Consider the following 21,092-nt stretch of genomic DNA (forward strand, 5'->3'; position numbering starts at 1 on the left):
TGTCTACCTCTTGGTATTTATGCCCTTGTGTGGTTCTCTCTCCTGGAGTGTGGGCTGGACCACACTTTGAATGAGCAGAATACTACAACGTTGATGCGATGTCACTTCCCAGATTAGATCATAAGAAACAGTGACTTCCGTCCTGCTTCCTCCTTGCCCCCTTGTTTGTTCTGGGGGAGCCAACTGCCAAGCTGTGACCTGCCCTGTGGATAGGAACCACGACAGACCTCTGGCCACAGCCAGCCCATGAAGAACTGAATCCCGCCATCAACTGCCTGTGTGAACATGGAGGCAGGTCCACCTTCAGCTGAACCTTAAGATGACATCAGCCTTGGCCAACACCGTGACTGCAGTCTTGTGAGGGCCATGGGACCCAGCTAAGCTGTACTCACATCCCTGACCACACAAGCTGTGAGGTAAGAGTGTGTGTTCTTTTAAGCACCTGGGTTTTGGGGTAATCTGTTACTCAGAAATAGGCAGGTAACTAATACGGTAAGCAGAACTCTAAAGCAGGCTTGGTAAGCTTTTTTAGTTAAGGGCCCGATAGCAAACATTTTCAGCTTTGTGGGCCATACTGTTTTGGTCACCATTACTTAACTCTGCCATAGAAGCAGGAAAGCTGAGGATATACCAACAGATGAGCATGGTTCTATTCCAATAAAACTTTATTCATAAAACCAGGTGGTCATTCGGCCTGCTAATTTAGTCTGCCAACCCCTGCTCGAAAGCGAAGAAATCCTAATTTGGAGTTAAAAGGCAGATGATCTCCATTTTACTCCTCTGCTCAAAATTGTTTTAACAATGAAAAAAAAGCTAAATCTATCACAATAACACAATCACAGGCAGCTGAAAAGAAAAAGAGTAGATGTCCGCAGAATTTCTGATTTTGGTAAACAACCTAAGAAATACAAATATATCTTTTATGACAGATACCTCTAATTGCCATTTTGATGGAAAAGTTGAAGTCCAACTCTGGAGATAAATCTGAGCCAGAGGAACCTACTAAGTTAGTTGGTTACCACAACTATAATCTTAACAGCTCCTTAAGCATGTACCAGCTTTTCCCTCACACATCATGGATCTCCAGCAGTGGGAGGAGATGATTACCTTTGCTTTTTGGCAATGGCGATGGAGGCTGCTCTGTAAACACTTCTAGGGCTGGGGAGTCATGGTGGTCGAAGTCTTTGTCCATGGCTTCTATGAGACTGGTGATGTCCGAGTCCTCGGAACTGTGCCTCGTGCTGCTGGCACGTTCTGGGTGGGAAGGGTGTGCGAGGGGGGCGGGAGACAGCCTTTCGGGCTGCGGCTCCTGGGGCTGAGGCACTGGCGGTGGCGGAGGAGGCTGAGGGTGCTGCTCCAGCGGGCTGTGGGCATGGTGCTGGCTGCCGTGCTGGCTCTGCTTTGCCCCTTTGGACTTTCTGCCTGCTGTATGACCTTGAGTCACTGTGTTCGAATCTAAGACAAGGGGGCTTGTTTTGTTAGCAGACTGTGAAGAAGCTGCTTGAGCAGAAGTCCTACTAGAGGTACTTGAACTGTTTTTGGCTCTGACGTTTTCCACGTCAGCTGAGTTTCTATTGCTGTGACTGCTGTGTGGGTGGACCGATGGGCCACACTGCTTATGACTCCCGGCACTGGGTCGGGATGATGAACCGCCTGCTCCACAGAACCCCCTACTGTGACCGGGGTCACAGCTGAGTGTGTTCAAGCTGAAAAAGGGACCAACTGCAGATCAGTAAATAGCAACCTACAAAATCTAATATTAAAAAAAAAGTACTTCATCAGTATAGCCACCATAAATACAAACTACACTAGGGAAAAAATAGCAAGAAATAGGGAGAATTTCTACTACTCTCTAAAATCTGTTCTATCTGAACATTGATAATTGACCGTCAGTGATCTAACTAAAAGTATTTTAACCCTTATCAATATAATAAAAACACAGTATCCAGTACGAGCTCTAAGTCACCCAGAGTTCCATACAGGGTGCTATTAAGTAATCAGAATTAAGATTTTTTTTCTCCTGAGCAAAGATGAAAAGCAACTTATTTTTCTTGTAATTTTATCAGCCAAATCTATGTACACGAGGGAATTTATTGCCAGCATGTGAACATACTTTCCTTCAGATGAAATACCAACGATTCTCCTGAGATCAAATGGCCTTCCCACATCGAAGGGCGGGTTCGAGGCCTCAAAGGATAGCCGCCTTCGAAATGGCTCCCATATTCCTTGAGCTTCCAAATAGGCTGTTCCAATGACCAAAAGAAACAGTGCACTGCAGGGGTAAACAAAATTGGAAAATCAGGATTGTTAGTGAACAAGCAACAAAATTCGACGTTAAAGGCAGAGTTTCTTGGTAAAGTACAAAATGATATAATAGAAAACCAAGTTGTCTGCGACAACTTTTAACAGACAAAACCCACAGCTTTATGGATAAAAGTTTGCACATCAGTTTTTCTTTCTTTCTCTGTTTCTTTTTTTTTTTTGAGATGAAGTTTCACTCTTATTGCTCAGACTGGAGTGCAATGGGGCGATCTCAGCTCACTGCAACCTCAGCCTCCCAGGTTCAAGCAACTTTCCTGCCTCAGCCTCCCGAGTAGCTGGACTTATAGGGATGCACCACCACACCCAGCTAATTTTTTGTATTTTTAGTAGAGACGGGGTTTCGCCATGTTGGCCAGGCTGGTCTTGCACTCCTGACCTCAGGTGATCTGCCCGCCTCGGCCTCCCAAAGTGCAGGGAATACAGGTGTGAGCCGCTGTGCCCGGTCTGCTCATCAATTTTTATAGAATGCCATCTTACATGGAGGTTTTATATGGAGGCAATAATTACATGTATTAGAAGAAATGTCTGGAATCTGATTTTTCTTTTACTAAGAAGAATTTTAGTTTCAACTCTCCAACCTGTTTCCTCTAAAGGATGTGTGATATAAATATGTAAATTAGTTTAGAGGTGAATCTATCTGATTCTTAAAACACAAAGTAATATACTGACAACAGATGAAGACACTGAGAATCTAAAAAACATTTCTAATCAGTCTCATGTGGCCTAGGTAGTATTAAGTATATTATATATATGCCCCAGTCAAGTAACTTTATCTGAGCATTTAAAAAAGACGTCAAAATGTACTTAATTTGTGTAACCAATTTCAGAGGTAAAGAAGACTGTTTAGTATATATGCCACCCAAGACGGGCTCAGTTTTCACTGTTCCTACCAGTCTGGGAGCCTGATAAAGGCAGAGTTCTATCTTGTTCGCTGGCATATCCTAGAACTCAGAACAGTGGCTGGCACAGAGTGGGCACTCCGTCAACAGTGTTACATGTTGAATGAATATGAACCTTGAAACAAGACACAAGTACCTCATTATTCCTGAGATGATGATATACAGAGCCAGTTCCCAGTTGGGTCTGGGTAGGGCTTCTGCACAGGTTGCTAACATATGGTAAGGAAGGGATGCATTCAATATAAACACAAACTCAGAGCCACTGGTTGTTATAAACTTCAGTTCCCGGATAACTCTAGAAGCTGTAAAATCAGGAGTAAACCTAAAACACAATGATGGCAGTAAGGCTGAGTTTTAAAAATATCTCACAAGCAGTCTACATATAATACCAATCCCATAAGCCTTTGAAATATAACAGAATTTGAGTTTGACGCTTTTACTCAACTTCCTCATTTTAGGATGAAGAAAGTATTGTCCCATGGTCAATAACAGGAACAACTGTATTCTGTGAATAATGAGAGAACTTACACTAAAAAGTAACAATAATCAGTTTCCTGTAATTATTAATTCAGAAAATGGTCCTGAGCTTTGTGTCCTTCTCTCCTTCTTCTTTCTTCTTTATCTAAATCCATGCTCTTCTGCCAAGCTACAGTCCCAATAACGTGTTTTTTAAAAAAACAAACAAACCTTCAGGGGCCTAGTGATTTTTTCATCATCTCCTGCAGTATGGATTACTGCTGCAATGATTTTATTTTTATTTTTTGCTAATTGTATGCACCTTGAGGAAAGGTGTCTTATTCCTCATTGCATCTTTAGGTGTCACACATTATGCCTTATATACAATAATGTAGCTACTTATTAAGTAAATATCCATTAAAGATCACAAAATTAAATATTCAATTAAGGGACAGAAGTTGCATTTTATTGCATAAACTTTATAACAAAACAAGTTATCAATTAATTGTTAAAATATGCTGCAGCTATTACTGAGATGGGCATTAAAACGGTCTTCTAACCAAAATATTACGTATCTTTATACTGCAAAATACGAAAAAATTGTACACATATGAAACAAATCTGTTGCTGAGGGACTGTGAATTTACACCAACATCTTTTGCTTTAACATAACCCTGAAAATAATTTTGAAATTGATTTCTAAGATTATCTGATCCACTTCAGAGAGAAAGTTTTACGACTTTTGAAAACTGAGACATGAAGAAATGCCTCAACCAAAGATTAAGTGAAAAAAAATTTACAACTTTGAAAACTAAGATATGAAGAAATACCTTAGCCAAAGATTAAGTGGGAAAAAAAAAAAAATCAAATGAATACATTTGTGGATAAAGACTTTTGGGAAACATGAAAACATATCTTTGCATAGAGTTTGAGCAGCTCTAGTATAGAAAGTTAGTGATTCATTATAGCTTAAAATAAAATACTTACAAGATGATGATATCTCTAGAGGCATTGGCACTTAGAACAAACTCTTGACAATTAACCACTTTAAAGCCATATCCTTCACAGGAGTATCCACTGATTTCAATGGTTTCTATGTGAATTTGAAGTTGTCCTGTATTCTCTACCTTAAATGTTCTTTTCAATGTGAAATTTGGTTCTCTTAGTTTTAAACCTAAAGAACAAAAAAATCAGGAATAAGACTAAATCTTGCCATCATGTGCTCCCAGTCCACACGATAAACACACTATTCATGAACTACTATGTGCCACAGGTTATAAACCATCCCTGCATGTCAGAGATCAGCTGCTCCTCAGATTTCATCATGAGGTAATCGACTTGGACACATCATTTTAGATGGCAAAAGTGTATTATACTTTACGTTTCATACTGAGAGTAAATCAGCTAAGGTATGCAATGAGTGCAAACACTTTAAATCTCTTATGATCCAAATCAAACAGCTCTAAACGTAAGACATGGAATTTCCTTAAGATCTTAAGCATTCATAACTAATATACACCTGTGCACATATAGAAATAACGTTGTTTTTGAAATTATTTACTGTTGAAAGCAAATTCTGAAATTAGTGTCCTTGGAACTATTAGGAAGACTTACTATCTGTACAATCTTTTAACAAGGCTTCCGTGATTTTAAAGCGCAAGGAACTTCCTGGACCTGGAAGCTTGCCTGCCACCCTCAGGTTCTCAGTTGTTCCTTGTCCTTGGACCATCACAGCATCCATCACAGTCAGGTTATTTCTATGTAAGAACAAGAATTACAGATTTTCCTCTCACTAAATTTGCACAATCTTTTGATTCGCAATTTCTACTGTTATTTTACAGAGCACCACATAGAAATTAAATTTAATGGTGAGAATTTATACTTTAAGAATTCAAAAATATACAGAGAAGAGCAAGAGTTTTTATTTTTAAGAGACACACATCACAGTAAGACACTATTCATGGTTTTGAACTATGCATTTGATAACAAAGGTATGTTTCATCAGGCATGGAGTATGTGTGCATGTTTTGGACAAAGTGAATTCAAACTATTTCGTAAGTTAGACATGCAAATTCATCTTAAAACAAGTGAGGCCTTCTAAGTGAGCAGTAAAAATGAACCCATGCTGTGTCACAGAACCTACCTGACGATGACAAGTGAAGAAACAGTTCTGTTGTGAACTGGTGTAAACTTTACTTTGACAGATTTCTTTTCTCCAGGTTTTAAAATTAGGTTTAAAATTAAATGTCGAGAGAGGCCCTCCATAAATCCTGTTGAACTCTGCAGTGGATGAGCCTTGAATCGTTGGGTAAACAAAGAGGAGTCAAGAATATATTCTCTGGAAGAAGTTTCTTCCTTTACACCCCATCTGCAGCCCAGTAGAGTTTCTCAAACTGATTAAATGCGTAAACAACTTTATCTGTCATGTTTAGATACGGGTTAGCTGGAAAGCAGCGCAGAGGAACCAACGGTGAGATTCCTATTCTGCATTAAGTCCAAAAAGGGGCTTTGTTCCCCAGGTCACCAAACAAAGTCCTCAATGTTTGCACAAGGCATTGGTTTTTGGATACATATCTCTTTTGTTTTTAACGTTCTAAAATTTCGCAATATTACACACACACAAAAGGACAGAAACCTAAGATGATCGCCTAGACACATGAGCACAAAGCAAACACTTGTGGAACCAATGCTAGCACCCCAGGCCTCCTGATGCTTCCCGCCACTGCTCCCCTCTAAAGGGGACTAAGGCCAACCCTCAGGCCTCCCGCCACTGCCTGCCACTGCCACGCCACTCCTCCCCTCTGAAGGGGACCAGCTGAAGGGTCTTCAGGCTGCACCGTACGTTTACATGTAAAAAGATTTCCAACTCCTACAAATTTCTCCTAGAATCTTATTTTGAAGGTTACACACAATTACTGTTTCATAAACACCCGATGATTTAAAGTTTAAAGCATAGCTTAGTTTAATATTCAAAATATGACTTTTTGACAGCCAGTTATAGTTCAGGTTAAGAAAATGTGCTTGTCTATTTACGAAAACAGTCACAGGTCACATACAAGGATACACTGTTCTGGTTTTTAAGCAACATAACACTTGGCTATAAACATCCACCAGTTCTTTAAGGCCTCCGCTAACATGGAAGGAGGGTGAGTTCTGTATTGTTTTCTACTCCCCTGGCATAGGTCGGTGTGTGTTCCACACATACAGATCTAGCTCTTGCTTCAGCATGAGTCCACAAACATTAACCTATAGTCAACAGACTTTATGAAGCACACTACTTGTGATTCTTGCTTCTGAGGTAAATATGGTTGTCTCTGTACATGCCAGAGATTGTTTCCAGGATCCCGGGCATAACCAAATCGGCGCCATTTTCAAGTTGCAGTCGGCCACTGTGGAATGTGCCTATACAAAAAGTACGGCTCTCCATATATGCAGTTTTGCATCCTGAGAACTGTATTTTCCATCTGCGCTAGACTGAAAAAAGTATGCATGAACCAGCACAGTCCAAGTCTGTGTTGTTCAAGTGTTAACTGCTATTTTTTTCTTTTCTGTCCAAGTCCACTGAGACAAGAGAATATTCCAACTGCTTCAAGATGGTTGGTAAGTTCCCTTTTAAATAAACTACTCTTGAGTTACCGATGGACACAATGATGTACTATACATATATTCCCAGCAAACAGTAGCTAATTTAAACTCTCATGATTTGGGGAAAACTTTAAGATGTTGCGATGCCTCCCGTACACCATTCAGGACCTTGATAATTTCACAGTGGAGGTTCTCCAAAAGTGACCTTGGATCCCTGGGGGTCTCAGGGATCCTGTCAGAGTGTCCACCACAACGTCAAAACTATTTTCATAATAATACCGATGATGTTATTTGTCTTTTTCACTATGTTGGCATCTGCACTGAGTCAGCAAAAGCTATGGAGGGTAAAACTGCTGACCCCTTAGCATGCATCAAGGCAGTGGTATCCAACTTCCCTAGCAGCCATTGTGTTCTTCAGTGTCATGCATTTGTAGTTAAAAAAAAAAAAGTCCTTGATGATGCCGTAAAAACTTCAACCCTGGAGCACGTCTTTAATATTCCGTGGGATACAATGGGAAGTATGGAAAAAGTATTTCGACAGCTATCATGTTGTTTTGCAAAGCTGTTTGAGATGGAAGCTGAACTAGTGAACTAGCTGCTTTTCTCATGGAACACCGTTTACGTCTGAAAGAATGACTGACAGTCAATGGTTATTCAGACTTGGGTATCTGGCAGATATTTTCATAGAAATAAGTGAGCCTATTGAAGTATTTGTTTCCAATAAAATTCAAGCTTTTGAGCAAAATTTAGGATTTTGGATAATTTGTATTCACCCTTGTGAGCTTGACAGCTTCCCAATACTTCCAGAGTTTCCTGATGAGCCTGGTGGTGAGTGAGGATGATTCATTTTTGGACAGTGCACAGTGAACTGTGGCAACATCTGTAAGGTCTGCATATCTCTGTGCACCAATATTTTCCAAATGACTGATGTACAGTGTTATAAATAAAAAGGCAACTAAAATACTCCTTTTTGCAATTACATGTCTGTAGCAGGTTAGATTTTCATTACCTACTTCAATTAAAACAATGTATCAAGAGAGACTGAATGTAGAGGCAGACATGAGAATCTACCTGTCCATTAAGTCAGGGAGCCAGCCATTAAAGAGAGTTGTAAAAATTTAAAACAATCCATTCTCCTTGCTAAATGATTTTTTAAAATACAGGTAGTTTTCATTTTTGATGTTACCTATGTTGAATGGAATAAGTTTTTTATTATTATTTTAAACAAATTAAATCACTCTTTTTAAGATTTCCTGCGCTCAGCCTCAGTTTCAGTTTCTAATACGGCAAAACACTGATGGATGCAAACCATATAAACAAGAAACCTCTCTGGGGTCCTTAATAATTTTAAGACTGCAAGGGAGTCCTGAGACCAAGTATCTTGAGAACCACATTCTACAGCACCGTAGACATGCCTGAGATAGAATTTACTCTAAGCTCACTCTAAGACCTCTTCCTGAATTTCTTATTTAGAATAAATTTCTGACGTCTAGATACTCTTATTTATTTTCCTATCTCTCACAGTGCTTTTAGTTCAGTGTTCTACATCTTGTAAATATGGCTTGTAGTTAATAAAATAAAAAAGTTAAATATTAGCTCACTTAATACTTACGTGAAATTTCTCCCTATTATAAAAGCAGAGTGTGCCGGGCACGGTGGCTCACGCTTGTAATCTCAGTGCTTTGGGAGGCCCAAGGCGGGCGGATCACCTGAGGTCAGGAGTTCGAGACCAGCCTGGCCACCATGGTGAAACCCCGGCTCTACTAAAAAATACCAGTAAAAAAAAAATTAGTCAGGTGTGGTGGAGACAGAGTCCGACTCTGTCTCAGAAAAGAAAAAAGAAAAAGAAGAAAGAAAAGCAGAGTGAAAGGAAGTTCCAGTTACTGAGCCTTCTAGGTAACTTCCAGTAATATTTGTTACTTTGCCATTTTACAGATGGGAAAAGCAAAGCACAAAAAGATTCCCAGAGAGGGGCATGGGGCTGGAATACAAGACTGTCTACACTTCAGTCTAGTGTCCAGCTATTGTTCGACAGAAAAAAATACAACTTTGAATATTACTTTCTTATGTAAGCTTGCCTGAAAGACAGAGTTATAAAAACTATTCTAATAAGGACTGGGCTAATATATGCTTTACAGATAAAAACATGGAGTTATGGGAAAGAATACAGTATTTCAAGAACTACAAGGGATCTGGTTTGAAATTTGCTCACAGCAATTCCTGGTCAGCAATGACCACATGATACAATGGTAAGGGCAAAGCTTCTGGAGTCAGAGAACCAGATATGAATTTGGCCCGAGGCAGAAAGAAGGGCATAGTGGCCAAAAGGCTTGGACCATTTTGCAGGGAGCCTTAGCTCCAAGTACTAAGTTCCTAACACACACCCTTACATTAGGTCTTATTTAATAATGAGTGGTTAGTGGTTGCTCCGCCTGGCCTGAATGATAGAAAATAGTTTGGTTCCTAGAACAAACCAGTTTATGTATATGTTTATAAATAGAAGATTATCCATTGAGTGAAAATCATGCATATTACCCTGCTAAATACGAACACAGTCAGCCATGGGTTTAGCATTCATGGATGGCTTACAATTTAATTACAAAGTATCCAGAAATAAAATTTAAATGACTGAGCTCAATATTTTGATGCTTAATAAAAAGTAATTATGTATTAACATTTACCTCATCTATATACTCTCAGAATTTCTGTAATTATTATTATAAACCTTCATGGGCTTAATATTTAATGCCCACAAATATGAACCTTCCACTCAATGTGCCTCACCTTGATCTAGATCTCACCTACTCTTCCTGATTTATTTGCCTCTAAAATAATTACTGGACTGCTCTGACTTCTTCAGTAACTTACCCTTCAGCCAAATTTAAGAGTAGCCAATAATTTTCTTTCATATTTACATTGATCATATTATAGAATAATTTCTTTGGAATATTATGAAGTTTGAATACTTACACTGTTTCTGAAGACTTGAAATTCTAGTGTTCTCAAATCTATCTTTGCCACCTTACTCAAGTTAAACCTAAAATAAAAAATGTACACATATTTATTCATAAGCAACATCATAGTTAAGGGGGATATGGAGTGATTATCAGGTGTGTGCTTTATTTTCAAATTATTGTCTGGCGGTTTTTGAGATCAGTATGACCAGATTTATAGCCTTAAGAAAATTAAAGGCCACAACTTGTAATTAATATTTTGTTCACTTTTTAAAACTAGAATATTTGAAAGGTTTCATCTGCTTTCTCTTTACACATTTTTAGAAGGGAGTTCCACATTACTTTTTCTTGCCTTATATTGAAAGTTTTTCTGGATGCTTCACACAGCATCAACCTAAACCTCCCTAAAACCTTCTCTCAATCGTATAGATCCAGAACTTCTCTAAGTCAAATCTATCACTGTATGAGCTGCAATAAGGCTTTTTAAGTGAATATAATACTGATTCAATACTACATAGAAACACCGTGATGATCCAAAACAATACTTACCTTGATACTAACTTATCTACAAACGCTGAGGGGTTGGAATATAAAGCCAGAGGAATAAACTGAACATAGACAGGAACATCTGCAGGATTTTCTAAAGTAATCTCTTCTTCCTTAAACAAGATAACGAAACATTAAATGAAAGATTTCGATAGTGAAAGCTAAGAGTAAATACTTTATAACCCTAGTACATATTTCCAAAAACCAACATCGCTTTGAATACTTACTGAGGAGCAGTTTGTATTAGTAAGTGGAAATTTCAAGTGCCGGGGTGAGCTAAGTATGGAAGGCCAGGAGAGCTCGGCAGTGATTTTTGATATTATATTTTTTTGAAGGTCTGTATTTACTTCAAATATAGCACTCAATCTAGAAAAACAATTTGTAAGTCACTGTATCACAATGAAATATTTGAGTCTTCTGAACATAAGAAATTCGATTAGGCTTATGTACTTGAGAAATTTTTTGCTGGCCCTGAAAAAAACATATTTATTCATTCTAATATTTTACTATGCTTGTAATGCTATTTGATGTCTCGATATTGGCACAAAGAGTTGCCAAAATATCTGTCACAGATCCTCTGTTTCTGCACTGAATATGGAAAGGATGATAAATCTTAGGCATAGGACCAATGACATGAATGTAATCCTGTGTAAGTTTAGAAAAAACTTTCCAAGTATAAATTCAGGCCGGGCGCGGTGGCTCAAGCCTGTAATCCCAGCACTTTGGGAGGCCGAGGCGGGCGGATCACGAGGTCAGGAGATCGAGACCCTCCTGGCTAACACGGTGAAACCCCGTCTCTACTAAAAAATACAAAAAACTAGCCGGGCGCAGTGGCGGGCGCCTGTAGTCCCAGCTACTCGGAGGCTGAGGCAGGAGAATGGCGGGAACCCGGGAGGCGGAGCTTGCAGTGAGCCGAGATCGCGCCACTGCACTCCAGCCTGGGTGACACAGCGAGACTCCGTCTCAAAAAAAAAAAAAAAAAAAAAAAAATAAATTCAGTAAGAAAAGCTGGCCTATAGCAGATAACCTATTTAGAAAAGGCAGGCATATACAGATAACACATGATGTTACGCAGATCCTAAAGGATCTTACGTGCCTAGGGGAAAGATCTAGATATCTACAAGCAGGGTCCTAAAAACATTTTCAGTAGAACGAATGAGAAGGCAGTGCATTGCTTGGCATATGGCTTTTATTCCCCTTGATATAAAGACAAAACAGAGTCCTCACACTCCATGAAGACATCAGTTGATGACAGAGGCAAAACCTATGAAGGTTTTGTGCAGATACACGTAAAGTTTTCAGCAATATTCAAGACCTCATCTGAGTATATCCCGACTCATAAGTGTGTATAAGCCAGTTGCTTAGAACTCAGAACACATTCCCAAAGACACAATATTATAAATGGAGCTGAGATCCCTGGGACTAAACGCTGAAGCATATTTTAACCCCTGATTCTATTGCTGCAGTGTTACGATCCTCTCATACTGGTAAGAGTACAGGTTTATAAGACTAGTAGCAGAAATCCTCTGTAACACACACATAACAAAGTAACACAAAGGCAGGATCAGGGAGAATATCACGTCCACTGTGCACTCAGCATAGACAGGGAGCCCGGGTCTTAGCAATGGGGTGCTGGGGACAGAGAGAGGAGGGCAGGCTTTTTGTGGGTAAGAGGTGAAGAGGTTCCTTAGCAGCTGAGCCTAGGGCAGCACTGTGAGTTATTTGTTCATAATTGGACATTAACATTTGGGACTTGCTTGTCCTTTACAATGTCCACTGTGGAAATACAGGGTACAAAGGAGAGTTTTAATTAGTGTTCCATTAGAGGAAGTGTCTTCTGTATTCATTTTGACCATCTTTTTAAAGTAAACATTCAACTTTCTTTTGCCTTAAGAAAACTTTTCATAGCAGACAGTTCAGATAAACAAATCCTTCAATTATTAATGGTTTGAGAATTTACAGTACTCTTTAATGGGAATATCTTGATACTAACAAATATATTTCTTTTTTTTTTTGAGACGGAGTTTCGCTCTGTCGCCCAGGCTGGAGTGCAGTGGCCGGATCTCAGCTCACTGCAAGCTCTGCCTCCCGGGTTTACGGCATTCTCCTGCCTCAGCCTCCCAAGTAGCTGGGACTACAGGCGCCCGCCACCTCGCCCGGCTAGTTTTTTGTTTTTTTTAGTAGAGACGGGGTTTCACCGTGTTAGCCAGGATGGTCTCGATCTCCTGACCTCGTGATCCACCCGTCTCGGCCTCCCAAAGTGCTGGGATTACAGGCTTGAACCACCGCGCCCGGCCCTAACAAATATATTTCAAATTAGCAGCTTGAGAAGAGCAGTTTCCATCAGTTGCCATACTATCATTATTCTAGTCAAATTCTTTTCTGAAGTACATGAAAAGATCAGATTTCTATACTACCAAATCAATACATTTTTTGTTTTTGAATCCAGGTGCAGTATTGATTTGTCATTAGATGCACATTTCCTACCTACCAAAGAAACACCGTGGAGCCTGTCTGAACGGAGCCCTGTGTGCTCCCGAACAGCTCGGCACTTAGAAATGAAGGAGGTGGGCTGGGCACAGTGGGTCACACCTGTAATCCCAGCACTTTGGGAAGCTGAGGTGGGTGGATCACGAGGTCAAGAGATCGAGACTGTCCTGGCCAACATGGTGAAACCCTATCTCTACTAAAAATACAAAAATTAGCCGGGCATGGTGGTGCGTGCCTGTAGTCCCAGCTACTCGGGAGGCTGAGGCAGGAGAATCACGCCACTGCACTCCAGTTTCATGACAAAGTGAGACTCCATCTCAAAAAAAAAGGAAGGAGGTATTCTTTTCACAATAAGCAAACAGACACTCTGGTCTCGTACCAAGTGTCCAGGTGGGGGTAAACCTAGAAAATGTTTTCCTTGCCTTTAACAGAGGTCAGTAGTAGGTAAAAACTTTCTTTCCTATGCAAATGGATGAGTCTAAGGTGAATACTGTCGTCATCCTACATAAAGACAACTTCAAACATTTTTCTGGAGTGTAAGAAGTATCTAAAACACCACAGAAGAGAGAAAAATGACAGTATGTATATTTCTAAGCAACATACAGTTAAAATGGCAATTTAAGATGCCTCACTAATAACTTTCTGAAAATTAGGCATTCTTTCTTAGCTATAAAGCAAAATAATTTAATATAAGAATTTAGAAAGCATTGTTTCAAGCTTGTAAAGATGGCTAAAATAAACATAAATCACTCACCTATGACCTGAATTTTCCTTTATTCCTGTCCATCCCTTGAACAGGCTTTGATGCAAATCCCAGTCAGCATCCCACATATCTTCCTGCATGGCTACACCAGGCTGCACTTTGGGTTCAGCTAAAACAAGGAAACATATGGTATGACATACTTAACCTGCATTTATACCCACTTGCCAATTTTCTTTTAAATAATTCCTATAGTAACAAAAGACAGCAATGTACTTTAAAAGTGGCAGCCTCTTACTAAAAGAGTATTTTGGGGGAAGTGAAGACACGAGAGAGAACAGCAAGGTCACTTACATTTGGATAGAAAAGGCAAGCCAACATAGCAATGATCCCCACACTGTAGTCCAGGATCAAAATAAATGTTTGCAATCTAAAAAGAGGCACAGGAGAACCATGAGTCCCAAATCCACAGGAGGCCATAAAACAAAATGTTACCTGATGGGAATTCTCAAACATAAACATCTTCAAACCTTTGACTTTTTTCCTGGCTCCAAGTCTTCCTTATTGCCCCGCAATCGTTTATAGTAAAATCGCACATCTTCTGACAAAGATCGTATTTGCTGTATTTTTACCTTCTGTGAGAAGGAATTCATAATATTTAAACTTTGATGAACTATTTTCCCCTGAAGGAAGAAAGCAAAAAAAGAACTCATTTGTATATGGTTAAATTTTTTTTTTTTTTTTTTTTTGAGACGGAGTCTCGCTCTGTCACCCAGGCTGGAGTGCTGTGGCCGGATCTCAGCTCACTGCAAGCTCCGCCTCCTGGGTTCACGCCATTCTCCTGCCTCAGCCTCCCGGGTAGCTGGGACTACAGGCGCCGCCACCTCGCCCGGCTAGTTTTTTGTAGTTTATAGTAGAGACGGGGTTTCACCGTGTTAGCCAGGATGTTCTCAATCTCCTAACCTCGTGATCCGCCCGTCTCGGCCTCCCAAAGTGCTGGGATTACAGGCTTGAGCCACCGCGCCCGGCTGTTAAATTTTCTTAAGATCACAAGCTTCAGAGCAGACAAGCAGACTTCTAGGAAAGCAAAGCCCAAAAGACATTTTAGAATGTTCATCAGTTGATAATCTCTAGATTGTAATCAAGAGCCAGAAAACCTCACAAAAAAAACCTTTTTTTTCTTGCTATGGCACGTTACAGAAAAATCAGGAGGACAAATTTTTGCCATCTTGTGACAATCGATTGACATAACAGTCACACTTTCATGTTAAGATATTGAGGATGCCAACAAAGGTACAAACAGAGATAGCTTTAAATAAAGGGAATGGTCACTTTCAGTTTGGTAAGCAAAGTTTCTTTATATCCAGGCAAGAATGCCCTGAAATAACTGAATTCTAAAATCTAAAGCCAAATGGGGAAAAAAATCACATTTTTTTAAAAAAAGAAAGTCTTTTCATTAGGAAAAATATATGTTACTTGTGTCAAAGAGAAATTAGACATCTTTTAAAATTATAGGTTGTCAAGTATCTTATTAAAACAGCACACAGGCTGGGCGCAGTGGCTCATGCCTGTAATCCCAGCACTTTGAGAGGCTGAGGTGGGTGGATCACTTGAGGCCAGGAGTTCGAGACCAGCCAGGCCAACATGGTGATACCCTGTCCCTGCTAAAAATACACACAAAAAATTAGCAGGCATGGTGGCACACACCTGTAGTCCCAGCTACTGGGGAGGCTGAGGCAGGAGAATCACATGAACTCGGGAAGTGGAGGCTGCAGTGAGCCAAGATCGTATCACTGCACTCCAGCCTGGGTGACAGAGTGAGACTCCATCTCGAAAACAAACAAACAAAAAAATCCCAGCACATAGATGAAACTGTTAAATAACCAGCGATTGCTCTTACCAGTCACAAGCTTCTCTCTGTGACAGGGTACCAAATTTTAAATTAAAAAATTAAATAATTTAGGTAATACTCCAGAAGAATTATATTACAATCTTTCTTTTGGCTGAATACAAAATTTTATCTTTTTGTAGATTCCTACTCATCTGAAGAGGTCTCTAAAATGATTAAACCCACTTTTTAAATATGTGGAATAAAAAATACAGAGGTGAAGAGCACACACAGGAGAGAGGGCAGAATGACCCTGACGCTGAGGCCAGCGCTCCTCATTTACAGCCCAGTGAGGCTGAAACAGCCGACAGCCAGCAGAGGGCAGGCCTGCAGCTGCGATGCGGACGGGAGCCCGCGGGCAGACGCTGCACTTGGCCTACTTGGAATAACTACTTCCCTTGTGCCTTGTCTCTCGGGGGTGTGGGGGATCAAAAGTGCGTACAGATATAAACGCTGCTCTCACAACAATTCTACTCAAATACTAAGCTATGAGTTATGCGAAATGTTTATTCTGAGGTATTGTTTCCAGTCAGCTCTAGTATCCTCCATCTGATAGAGATCTACGATAGGATTTGGTAATACAGAGGGAATTTAGAATTCCAAGCAAGTATCTGGTCCTGTAAGCCACCAAGAGATATCTGAAAGCTTAATCTGAAGCAGTTCAAAACCAACCCCCCCAAATCTCACGCTGAAAGGTGATTCCCAGTGTTGGAGGTGGGGCCCTACGGAAGATGTTTGGGCCATGGGGTGGATCCCTCATGAATGGCTTGGTGTGTTCTGACCTTGTGGTATTGAGTTATGCCATTAGTTCACACAACCACTGGTTGTTAAAAAAGAGCCTGGCACCCTCTCTCCTCCCTCTCACCATGTGATCTTTGCACATGCCAGCTCCTCTTCGCCTTCCAATATGAGTGGAAGCAGCCCGAGGCCCTCACCAATGCAGATGTTGGGGCCATGCTTCCTGTATAGCCTCCAGAACTGTGAGCCAAATACATATCTTTTTAAAAATTAAATCGGCCGGGCGCGGTGGCTCAAGCCTGTAATCCCAGCACTTTGGGAGGCCGAGACAGGCGGATCATGAGGTCAGGAGATCGAGACCATCCTGGCTAACACGGTGAAACCCCGTCTCTACTAAAAATACAAAATACTAGCCGGGCGAGGTGGCGGGCGCCTGTAGTCCCAGCTACTCCAGAGGCTGAGCCAGGAGAATGGCGTGAACCCGGGAGGCGGAGCTTGCAGTGAGCCGAGATCAGGCCACTGCGCTCCAGCCAGGGCGATAGAGCAAGACTCCGTCTCAAAAAAAAAAAAAAAAAAAAAAAAAAAATTAAATCACCCAGCCTCAGGGATTCCTTTATAGCAACACAAATGGATCAAGACCAAAGTCTTGTTTTTATACACATGCTTTCTCATTTATTCCACTCGTGGGGCTTTTCACTGTGTCATCCGCTGTCTTCTGAACTGAACTTTTCCCTGCCAGAGTTGACGCAGAGATTAAGGACATCATCGATTGAGAAGGTAATGGAAGGAAGAAACATGGCTCTTTTGGATAAATACCGAAGTCAAGAGTTTAGTATAGTAAGTACAAAGTGGAATGACAGGAAGATGAGGATTTAATTAAGACCCAAACTTAAATGTGATGAAACTAGTAATTCAAAATTTGTATTTTTAAGGAGCTAAATGGTGAATTTAGGTTTTACTGTACAGGTTGAGTTCCCTTATTTAAAATGCTTGGGGCCAGATGTATTTTAGCATTTTTTTTTTGGATTTTGGAATATTTACATATATATAATGAGGTATCTTGGAGACAGAACCCAAGTCTAAACATGAAATTCATTTATGTTTCATATACATTCATATGCACAGCCTGAAGGTAATTTTATACAACATTTAAAATAATTTTGTGCATGAAGCAAAGTTTTGACTGAAACCTGTTACAAGAAGTCAGGGATAGAGTTTTCTACTTGTGGTCTCCAAATGTTTCAGATTTGGAAACATTTTGGATTTCAGATATTTGAGTTAGGGATGCTGAACTTGCAAATGACATTAAGATTTTGCAATGTCTTGTTTCTCCTAACCCACTATTGTTTCCCACCACTAGGATCTGAGACACTTTTACATTTTCCCTGGTATTCCTGAATGGAGTGTACCATCTTCTTGCAAAAGGCAGCATCTTCTCCTGATTTTCCCATTTGTGTTGTCCTTGTTCTCCAGGCTCAAACTCTAAGCCACATTCCTGCCTCCTCTATCCACCCTCTTCCCCATACTTGTTTCATTCTGTATGACCTCTTTAGGATATAAGCACAGTTCAAATGATTCACCTGCAATGTCTCTTGCCTATGTTCCCTCTCCATCATCTGTTCCTTCATCTATACATTATGTACTAAGTGCCTGCTATTGGGAAGAAATGATCTCTCACCAATTTCCTAGAGGATCTCAGACTCTCATTGGGGAGCCAACTTACAAGGAAATATTTATAGCACAATATGAGGCTTGCACCAAGAGGGGTAATTTCAGAGTATTCTAGGATCACACATGAAACAACCAGTATTGTCTAGAGGAGTCAAGAAATCTTCAGGGAGGAGATGACAATGGAATTGAATCTTGAACGACACGTAGGAGTTCTTTGAAGGGAGGAGAGGAGAAAGGGCATTCGAGGCAGAGAAACAATAAAGGCTTGGAGGTATGAAGGGACTTTACTGCCTCTGCCACAGCCACACGCTCAAGCCTCCCCTTGGCACTTCCTGGCACTTTTCACCTGGACGCTGGCCAGTCTGTGGGTTGGCCTCCAGGCACTCTATTGTTACTTTCATCTGTGTCCTCTACTTCTTTCTGCAGAGAGCCAGTCTTTAAAGCTCAGCTCTGATGATGTCAAGCCTCCACTCAAAAACTTCATATTCCCATGAACTTAAGTGCATTTAAGTTTTTTCCACGTTATCACCCCAACATACCATTCCATTTCCTCTCTTAAAACTTTTCTCCATTCTTGCCAAACTGGACAACTCACTACTGCCTGAACCCATTTCAGACTTTACTGCCTCTGCATCCCTGTTGAGCTTGCGCCCTGGCCCTGGATTCACATCTCTGCCACCCCTTCTCCGTCTCTGTCGGAAGAAATTCTAAGCTGGCTCCCACGGCCCCTGCATCAGTGAGACGTCTGTTTCCCTCACAGCACTTTCTTTGGACTCCTCTTAGGGCAACTTCTACATTCTGCTTTACAGCTCTGAATTGTGGGTCCAATTTCCTTTCTGGATAGAAAACTTTTTGAGGAAAAGGACTGTATCTCTTTATATCTTCTAAAGAACCTGGTATAATGTCTTTAAGATAAATGACTAATAAAGAATAACTGACTTTACCGTAAGATTCTAGGAACACAGAGCTAAAGGCAAAGGCAAAAAACGAGCAATAGAAAAATGTGTGCATGAATGGTCTCACCGGAAAGGAAGGTGGAAGAAGCACGTGCTTAGGGAAGCAGGTCAGTGAGCCCACAGCGATCACAGCCTTCACAGGGATTGTCAGGACCTGCGGAGCCAAGACGATGACGACAAGTATCTAAGACTCAGCCCGATCTGGATAGCTACTGCATTCTATTTTGGGGTTATCCTAATTTTGGGACTAATATGGACAATAGCCAGTTCCAAACCAATATTAAAATCACCCATAGATACTGTTGAATCTGTGCAATGTATTCCATAAAAAGTAACGAAATATAACACATTTCCACAGATTTCTCAGCGATTCACTGACAACATGTAAAAAAGACCAAAAAATGGGGAAGCAATGAAGACAGGTTTTTAAAAATACAAATATTTTTGTATTTCAAAATACAAATAATCTATAAAATAATTATTTTAAAAAAGAAAGTCAAACTGTATTCCTAAAACAATGTATGTAAAATCCAGCATATCTAGAGTTATATACCTCTCTAGTTTTTTGATATAGAAACAGACATCAACCTTATTTTTAAAAATGCACTGAACATTCTAGAGTTAGAATCCCATCCCATACTGTTAGTAACTCTCAAAGCTACTTCTCTAGGGTATTTTTCTTAATTCTTATTTTCACCCATATTAACACAAATTTATCTGAATTCTGGAATGTACTTATTTCCGTCATGAGTGATAACCATGAATTCCTCACCTGACTTACTCTCAACAAATCAATTATTATTAAATGGCCAATTCTGTTTATTTTATAATTACATTTTTTTTTTCACGTGGGAGTTGTGCACACTGAAACACCTATGAGAACAAAGGTGGCAACTTGCTGAATTTAGCAGTGCTTGACTTTCCTAAGAGCTTTTAAATATAAAATTAAAAACATTTAGGTTTGGCAGAAATATATCCATTCGAAATCTTACTGAATGCAAAACAAGCTCCACAGAGAATATTTTAATTAAAAGCTTAGTAACTTTTAGTCCCTTGACTTTGAATGACTCATGAAAATCTAAACATGAGCACTCAGATTAAGACACGGTCTCCTGATTTTATCCTCCTTTTCAGAACTGTTAGACCCTGACTGCTCTTTATGATTGTAGGAACAATCAGAGATATCTAACTCAGGACCTCAGTCGAGGTCTGTGTAATGATATAACCATCTGTTTAAGCAGGTTTCTAACAAAGCAATTCTAAACGTGCTAAAGGCATTTTTCTGAAGTTGCTTTTTACGTTAGGAGGGTTGGGTTTTATCATAAAACTACCAGCCTAGGCTGGGCGCGGTGGCTCAAGCCTGTAATCCCAGCACTTTGGGAGGCCGAGACGGGCGGATCATGAGGTCAGGAGATCGAGATCATCCTGGCTAACACGATGAAACCCCGTCTCTACTAAAAAATACAAAAAACTAGCCGGGCGACGTGGCGGGCGCCTGTAGTCCCAGCTACTCGGGAGGCTGAGGCAGGAGAATGGCGGGAACCCGGGAGGCGGAGCTTGCAGTGAGCTGAGATCCGGCCACTGCACTCCAGTCCGGGCGACAGAGCAAGACTCCGTCTCAAAAAAAAAACAAAAACAAAGAAACCAAAAAACTACCAGCCTAGCCGGGTATGGTGGCTCATGCCTGTAATCCCAGCACTCTGGGAGGTTGAGGCGGGTGGATCATAAGGTCAGGAGATCGAGACCATCCTGGCTAACACGGTGAAACCCCGTCTCTACTAAAAATACAAAAAAACTAGCCGGGCGAGGTGGCGGGCACCTGTAGTCCCAGCTACCCGGGAGGCTGAGGCAGGAGAATGGCGTGAACCCGGGAGGCGGAGCTCGCAG

At 40.6% G+C, this 21,092-nt stretch overlaps 1 protein-coding gene across 2 annotated transcripts in view; it reads right to left on the minus strand.

Moving 5' to 3' along the window:
- The window catches only part of TMEM131 (transmembrane protein 131), a 250,769-nt gene that overhangs the window by 37,399 nt on the left and 192,278 nt on the right, over nucleotides 1–21,092 (minus strand). For both annotated transcript variants that reach the window (XM_033238933.1, XM_033238932.1), the window contains exons 19-31: nucleotides 19,273–19,359; nucleotides 14,483–14,635; nucleotides 14,307–14,382; nucleotides 14,007–14,124; nucleotides 10,990–11,128; nucleotides 10,766–10,875; nucleotides 10,233–10,299; nucleotides 5,821–5,972; nucleotides 5,292–5,434; nucleotides 4,665–4,851; nucleotides 3,358–3,543; nucleotides 2,114–2,272; nucleotides 1,108–1,706 (exon numbers count right to left, since the gene is read on the minus strand). In XM_033238933.1, the coding sequence (XP_033094824.1) occupies nucleotides 1,108–1,706; nucleotides 2,114–2,272; nucleotides 3,358–3,543; nucleotides 4,665–4,851; nucleotides 5,292–5,434; nucleotides 5,821–5,972; nucleotides 10,233–10,299; nucleotides 10,766–10,875; nucleotides 10,990–11,128; nucleotides 14,007–14,124; nucleotides 14,307–14,382; nucleotides 14,483–14,635; nucleotides 19,273–19,359 (2,176 nt within the window). The remainder of the gene's footprint in view (nucleotides 1–1,107; nucleotides 1,707–2,113; nucleotides 2,273–3,357; nucleotides 3,544–4,664; nucleotides 4,852–5,291; nucleotides 5,435–5,820; nucleotides 5,973–10,232; nucleotides 10,300–10,765; nucleotides 10,876–10,989; nucleotides 11,129–14,006; nucleotides 14,125–14,306; nucleotides 14,383–14,482; nucleotides 14,636–19,272; nucleotides 19,360–21,092) is intronic.

The sequence above is a fragment of the Trachypithecus francoisi genome, unplaced genomic scaffold (genome assembly GCF_009764315.1).
Source record: "Trachypithecus francoisi isolate TF-2019V2 unplaced genomic scaffold, Tfra_2.0 Lachesis_group17, whole genome shotgun sequence".
Taxonomy (NCBI): domain Eukaryota; kingdom Metazoa; phylum Chordata; class Mammalia; order Primates; family Cercopithecidae; genus Trachypithecus; species Trachypithecus francoisi.